This window comes from Molossus molossus, unplaced genomic scaffold (genome assembly GCF_014108415.1).
Source record: "Molossus molossus isolate mMolMol1 unplaced genomic scaffold, mMolMol1.p scaffold_m16_p_35, whole genome shotgun sequence".
Classification (NCBI taxonomy): domain Eukaryota; kingdom Metazoa; phylum Chordata; class Mammalia; order Chiroptera; family Molossidae; genus Molossus; species Molossus molossus.
In genome coordinates, this window is record NW_023425372.1 from 350,561 (window position 1) to 358,061 (window position 7,501).

The 7,501-nt window shown below is 67.5% G+C and overlaps 1 protein-coding gene across 1 annotated transcript; it reads right to left on the minus strand.

Annotated features, from left to right (window-relative positions):
- Positions 1-362: 362 nt before the first annotated feature.
- Positions 363-4,542, minus strand: C1QTNF12 (C1q and TNF related 12). Its single transcript, XM_036281420.1, has 8 exons — positions 4,384-4,542; positions 2,222-2,338; positions 2,034-2,145; positions 1,780-1,931; positions 1,260-1,368; positions 913-997; positions 656-734; positions 363-461 (listed from the first exon to the last, which is right to left on the minus strand). The coding sequence occupies exons 1-8, from the start codon at positions 4,540-4,542 to the stop codon at positions 363-365; spliced, it is 912 nt and encodes a 303-aa protein (XP_036137313.1).
- Positions 4,543-7,501: the final 2,959 nt, after the last annotated feature.

Consider the following 7,501-nt stretch of genomic DNA (forward strand, 5'->3'; position numbering starts at 1 on the left):
AGGCAGTGGGCAGGGCCGAGCAGGGACCAGGATGGACATCTGTCCTGTCCTCAGGGTAAACGTGGACCCCAGGGGCGCAGAGGCCGTGGGGGCCACAGGCCGCAGGTCACTCCACCGGAACCTCCAAAGCCAAGTCCACTCCCCACCCACCCCACCCGAGGGCTGTGTTCTGAGGCCCCATGTGCCTCCATAGCTGCACCTGCCCCCCCCCCAACACAGTGACCAGGCGACAGAGAGGGCTGGGTACTCTTTATTGCTGTGACCACACTTTTAACAGAGGGCAGTGGGAATGGGTGACTGGGGAGCTCGCCATGGCCTGGAGGGTCCTCTCGACGCAGCTCCTCTGGGACCCGTCGGTGTCCTCACGCACCCAGGAGCAGGCCGGAGAAGCTGGAGCCACTCTGGACGGTGAGGGCGGCCCCGGAGCCATTGTCCACAAAGACAGAGGCGTACTGTCCAGCCTGCAGACAGCCCACAGTGCACGTCACCGCCCACAGGACCTGCCTGCCCACGGGGAGCACGTGGGACACCCACCCTGGCCCCAGGGTCCTGAGTGGCCCCATGGCCAATGTCTGTCCATGTGCTGGGCTGGGGTACCCCTCCGAGGCTCCGAGGCATGGGACCCCCCTGCCCCGCCCAGCCCCGCAGGCCTCACCTGCAGCTGAAGCAGCCCCTGCACCAGCACCGTGAAGGTCCTGCCACTGCCCTCCAGGCCCGAGATGCTCTCCAAGGACCTAGACGTGGCGCCCAGGGTGAGGGCCCAGCCGGCACGAGGGCCTGGACCCACCCGCTGCTCAGTGCAGTCATGTCGGGCAGCCCCTCCCCTCTCCATGGGCGGGACATTCACACTCAGGCACCCACCCCCGCCCGGTGACCCCCTGGCATCAAAGGTGGTCCCAAGGGCCCACTCACGTGTGGCGATGGCACAAGGACTCGATGCAGATAAGCACCCTGACTGTGTCCCGGGCCCGGACCCTGCCCTGCAGCCCTCTGCGGTCTGTGGAGACAGCTGGCTGCAGCGGCCCTCAGGGGGGACGGAGCAGAGGCTGGGGCTGGGGGGCTTCATGGCGCACTGCCCAAGATAGGCCCAGGAGTGGCTGCTAGTTGGGGCAGGTGGGCATGGGGCCCCGTCTAAGCCCCCAGTGGGAGCTGGGCTTGGAGCAGGAGGCAGCTCTGCAGTGAGACCCAGGCCTGGACCCTGGGGTGTCAGGGTCCACCTGGGAGAACCAGCCCCCACCACCCCCCGCTGCCCCACTCACCCACGTGCAGGCTGGCGGAGAACTGGAAGATGGCAGTCACTGGGGCTGTGAATCGGCCAGAGGCCAGGCTCAGGCCAGACCCCCGCAGGAAGGCACCCTGGGCGGTGGGCTGCAGGGACAGCAGGTGAGTGTCAGGAGCAAGGCCTGGACACCCAGCCTGGAGGCAGCGCCTGCAACCAACAGCTCCCAGCCCGAGCACACCCAGGTGTCGAGGACAGAAGGCAGGACCTGTGCTCTGCACCAACCTGGGCCTCTGGCCACAGGCTTCAGGCCCCAGGGGCAGAAGAGGCCCCAGAGCCCCTACAGGAGAGAGACCCCTGCCACCTTGACCCCACTCGAAGGCTCGACGCAAGATGGGGGTCTGGGCACACAGTCCCTCCACCGGACCCAAGGTGGCCACTGCTGTGTGTAAGTGCCCGTGGTGGCGGTGAACCCCGTCACCTGTGGGGGCCGCCCCAGCATCCTGCCCCCAGAGACCCTGGGGCTCGTGGGGCCCCTCAGGCCACCCCAGCCCACTCACGGCCTGGAAGCCCTGCAGCTCCACCAGCGTCTTCTTGTCCACCAGCACAGGGCCCTTCAGCCGGCAGTGGAAGGCCTCCGCCCCCAGCCGCCCGGCCATCCCCTCGGGCAGCAGCGAGCCCCAAAGCCCTGAGAACCGACGCTCGGTGGCCTCTGTGGGGACAAAGGCAGGGGCAGAAGGTTGGGGTCACCCCCAGAGCCTGGGAGACCCTCCTGAGCGAGGCTCTGGGAGGAGTGGGGGCAGGGGCACCTCACCTCTCAGCATCTCCTGAAACTCCTGTAGCAGAGCCTCCTGTGTGACCTCTGCACCTGCCGGCCCGGGGGGGCCCGGGGGCCCGGGGGGGCCCGGGGGGCCCGAGAGGCCTCGCTGAGGAAGGCAGGAGGACATGAGGATCCCGGTGGGAGCCACAGCCACCCCTGCCTGGGCCCAGACCCCGGCTCACCGACTTCTGGTCCCGTCCTCGGCACCGTTTCTTTGAGGCCCCGTCATCGGGCCGACGGACAAAGTTCAGCCATGTCATGTGGGCATCTGAGAACTCAGGCCCCAGGGCCTCGGGCGGCTGAAAGGCCAAATGGCAGGGCTAATGTGCTGCCCCCGGGGAGAGGGGGCCGCGGAGGTCCCCGCTGCCTCGGGCAGTACTTGGGCAGACACAGGAGGAGCGAGGGAGCACCAAAGGCCATTCCTAGGGACCAGACCAGGACCTCAGGCAGGGTGATGGCTTGGGGCAGGCATGACGTCTGGACACCCTGGCTCTGGCCAAGTGTTGGAGCGACCTGTCCCCTTCCACTGCATCCTGTCCTCAGTCAGACAGGCACACCCATGCACATACACAGCCGGCTTCGTGTGTCCCAACAGGGACTTGGCCCTGGCCAAGGCAGGCCGCAGAGGGCAGTGGCCTTTCTGACCGTCCAGAGTGCCCTGCGAAGCTGGGCAGGGGTGGGACAGGCCCTGCTCCTGAGCTCGGCCCCAGGCCACAGCTGCTGGCCCACCTTGCTGCTGGAGGACGAGCTGGGAGAGGCAAAGCAGAGCTGCTGAGACTGTGCCCCCAGCCCGCCAACCAGTCTCCTCAGCTCCAGGCAGGTGGGGGAGGCAGAAACACCCCTGCCTATGTCTGAGGAGACCCGTGCTCAGAAAGGGGGTGGGGGCTGGAGAGAGAGCCTGCCGTCCTGAGGAAGTCTGTGCCGGACTCAGACAGGAAGCCCATAAAGTGGGCAGAAGCAGAGCAGACACTGCCACGAAGCCAGCAGGGCCCTGACCACTCCCAGAGTGCTGTCCCAGGCAGAGCAAGCCCAGGGGTCCTGGCCCTAGGTCCAGTCCAGCCGTCAGCCCTCAGCCCCAGGCACAGCGAGAGCCAGACTCCCGGGGCAGGCACAGCCTCATGACCAGGGTTAGGCTGGGCTCTTTCCCAGTGGACCTGGCAGGCCTCTGTCCTGGGGGGCTAGGAGGGACGAGCAGGGTAGGGTTGCCTCCCAAACCTGACCTGGCCCTACCCAGGGGAGACAGAAAAGCCAGGAACACTCAGGGGTCCCCTGATTTCTGCTTGCGTCCCTGGCCACCACAAACCCCGGCTGCACCCGAGGTACCCAGGGACCCCAAAGGGCCAGGGGGAGGCAGGTGGAGGAAGAGCAGAGGTCCTGACGTGTGGGGAGGGGCATGTGTCACAGGGTCTGGGGACTCCCACGGAGGCCCCGCCCAGGACGAAGGTCCACCTGTCTGTCCTCAGACTGCCCCGTGCCTGGCTGGGTTGGCAACCACCCTTCCCTGCTGGCAGGGCCCAGGGACTCACTTCCCTCACTTGCCCATCTGGAAAACGGGGCCTCAGGCTCACGGGGCCGCGTGGGTTGAGAGCAGCCAGGTTGGCCGCCACAGAGACGCCCAAGGGCGTGAGGAGGCTGGGATCAAAGGCACGAGGGCTGGGGGGTGGAGGGGGTGTCCTGGCAACCACCGCTCCCCTCCCAATTCTGGGCCCATGGGGTCAGCTCCTAAACCCTCAGGAGATCCTCAGCCAAAGACAGGAGAGGGCTGAGGCAGGCCGGGGGTTTCAGGTCTTAGAGAGGACCTGGGACAGGTCGGGGCCATAGGGACTCAGGATAGGAGCATTCCCATACTAGAAGCCATGGGGGGGGGGGTGGCTACACAGCAGGGGTGAGGGTGAGGACCGCCAGGATGCACAGGGTCCAGGCTAGCCTTGGCCTCCAACCCAGGAGTGGTGGGGGCCGGTCTCCACCAGGGGTCTGTTGGGCAGCCAAAGAGCAGGCTGCCTGGAGCGCTTCCCCACCTCCTCCTAGACTGGCGATTACACCCAAAGGCAGCAGGGTGCTGGGCCAGGACGCGCCTGGGGCTTCAAAGGTTCAGGGCAGCCCGGAGAAGCAGCCTCTCCCCCCTCCCCTCCCCCTCCCAGGCCAGCGGAGGACCGAGGTGGCCCCAAACCTGTCTGCAGCAGATCCTACCCAAAGCCCCACCCCACCAAGGCAGGAAGGGGGCCTGGAGAGCCCCGCAGGTAGAGCCGACAGGTGGGAGGGCTGTGCCCCACTGAGTGGAAGCCCCCGAAGCAAGCAGCGCCCGCAAGTGAGCGCACGCCCACGTGCGCCGGTCCTTGCGTACCTTGGGGGAGCCAGGCAGCCCCTCGCTGTTGGCCACGGTGACGTTGGGGGGCTCGGCGCGCTGCCTGGGCCGCTTGGGCTCGCGCCGGGCCCCGACGCCCCCGAGGAGCGCGAGCTGCGGCCAGAGGAGGGCCAGGGCCGCGGCCCAGGCCCAGCGCATGGTGGCGGCCGGCGGCTGCGGACCTCGGCGGAGGCTCAGCGCTGCGCGCAGGGGCGCCCAGGCGCGCTCATGGGGGCGGCGCGGAGGCGCGGCCCTGGGGGCCGCCGGGCCGCCGCCGCTGCATGTCTGTGCGGGATGAGCCAGGCGCGGCGGCACGACGGGCACCCGACGGGCGCGCCAGAGAGGCAGCGGGACGCGCTCCTGCCCCGGGTCGGGCTGGTGACGGCTCCGCTCACAGGCACAGCGCCCTCGCCGCCCCGCGCCGCCGCCAAATAAACCCTCCCCTCCGCCCCAAAGCTCGCGGGCTCCAAGGGGGAGGGCTCACATGGATGATCCGTCAGCGGGCTCCCGGGCCCTGGGGCGTGGACAGGGTCGGGCACCCCCACTGACCGCGGGCCTGCGGCTGCGGAGGGGGGCGGAGGGAGGGAGGACGCGCTCACAGCCCCATCGGCCCCTTCCTAGGACCCACCTCAGTCGGGCTCTTCTGGATCTGCCAGGTCCCCTGCCCCAGGGTCCTGGTGGTGCCCGAAGGCCTGGCTCAGGCCCTGCGCCTGGGAAAGGCAGGGCCAGGGAAGCAGGGCAGCTGACCCACTGGGCTCCCAGCCTCGTGCTGGCCTTGACGACCTTGGGTGCTGCTTCTCTCTCCACTGGGCTGAGTGTGCCAGCGACGGCGGGGGGCATGGCAGGTGGCCCCTCTTCTTGAGGCACAGGGCCAACCCTTACTACCTGGGGGGGTGCCCTCACCCAGCCAGGCCACTTGGCTTCCTGAGCCAGCAGGGGGGAGAGGCTAGTTCCCAGGCCAGTCCCGTAAGAGGTCAGCACATGTGAGCCACCCCCCAGCTGTGCCCACCAGAAGAGCCCATTCCCTCCACAGCCATCCGGCCCGGGAGAGTGAATGGTTCCCTCCAGCTAGACCTGAGCCACACTGCGGGTTCCCCAGGTTGAGCTGGGACCTTCCCCAGGCTGCAGGCAGGACAGCTGCCCATCGGGTGGTGTAGACCAAGGCTGACGATGGTCAGAGCCATGGCTGGCCCCACAGGAGCCGCTGATCACAGTGCGGCCGCGAGAAAGGTGGAGGGCACCGGCCCCAGTGGACAGCGGAGCAGAGCCTTCCAGACCCTCTAACTCCCAGACATCTGCCAGGAACAGCCAGCAGCCGAGCAGAAGACCCAGCCCACCCTACACCCGTGGTCGTCTGTAGGCAGAGCTACTGAGAAGCTGGCAGGAAGATGTGAGGGGTGTCTGCCCAGGGACACCCGCCCGCCCTCCCGGTCAAGCAGAGGCGGTCACATCCAGGACAGCAGCGTGGGTTCTAGTGAACCCCAAGCTTGCTGTTGAAGCCTCAGCTCCCTGTGTCTGGCTGGTGAGCCCGTGCCCCACACCTGGGTCTGGAGTAGGGCCACATGGCAGAAGACCCCCCGTCCTCACCCCACCCAGCTGGACCCCTGGATGGGACTTGCACTCAGCACCAGGCCAGGAAGCCCCGACAAGCTGCCAGACCCCTCCCCAGAGGCGGGGCACCTGCTTTTCATTACCTGTGTCCTGGTGGGCCCATCCTTCGAGCCCTCCGGCAGACGGCTCTGCCACTGGACAGGGAGCCATGTGGAGGCAAAGCTGAGCCTCAGGCAGTTCCCACCCCACCCACCCCGGGGCTCAGGGCTGTCCCAGGCGCCTTCACAACCAGGAAGCAGGAAGCCATCCGTGTGTCCGTGTGTCCGCCTGCCCGTGCTCTGGGGTTGGGGTGTGGGTTCCAAGGGTTCAGTACCAGGTGTTGTGGAACTGCCTCCGGGTCCGTGCCCCTCCCCCACGCGCCGAGGGTCTTCCAGAGGCACAGCAGTGGAGCCACCTGGAGAGGCCGAGGGCCCCAGGCTGGGTTGTCAGGCCCTCCTGCCACAGCGGCCAGCTGCCCGGGAGCCAAGGCTCAGGCCCGTGCTGGTGTCCTCACCCACCCAGCTCACAGCCGACACTGGGCACCCAGCCCTCTGGGGGAGGACAGGGCACAGAGCCCTGGGCAACCCCCCAGCAGGCCATCCACCTCGGCCCTTCGAGCAGCGGTCACTCCGGCCTCTCAGACCAGGACCTCTTGGTGTGAAAGCCTCAGCCTCGGGGAGACGCAGGCTCTCCAAGCCCACTCTGCACAGAAGACGGTCCACACACGTCCGCGGGGTGTCGATGCCGTCAGGCTGCTCCCTTGACGGAGACACACCTCACCACACAGCCGGCACCATGGAGGGTCGGCTATGCCAACCGGCAGGCACACACCCGGGCCGGGAGTGGCCTGGACACCAGCACGAGGGCTGACACCGGAGGGCTCTGCATGGCGCTGACCTGTCTCCCTGCTGAGACCTCACCCGCAGAAGGGAAGTACCTCCACCTGCCAGACAGCCGCCTCCGGTGGGCCTCAGGAAACAGCGTGTGAACACTGGTCCCAGACCTGCCCTCAGCCGGCTGTGGACGGAGCATGAGGCCTGGCAGCGTGGCCTTGCCACCAGGGTCCCTGTGCCTCCGCGGCCAAGGCCACGGCCGCAGCCGGCCCACCGGCCACCAGGCACACTTCCACCAGCGCAGACGCAAACAGCAGGAAACTCAGGAACAGAGATATAATGAAAGGTTTTTTTCACGAGTGTGTTAAACACATACAAGTGGTAAAATTTAGAGCAATTTAAAATAAACTGATCAAAAAACAAAGTCAAAGATGCAAAAGCACATGGCTGCACGTCAGGTTCCCTGATGGCTGAGCAGTCGCAGGTGGTGGTGTGGCTCCCCGTGAACCAGCTCACACAGGTGGGGGACAGGAGGTGTCGTCGCGGCTCCCCGTGAACCAGCTCGCACAGGTGGAGGGCGGGAGGTGTCGTCTAGGCTCCCCGTGAACCAGCACGCACAGGTGGGGGACAGGAGGTGTCGTCGCGGCTCCCCGTGAACCAGCTCGCACAGGTGGAGGGCGGGAGGTGTCGTCTAG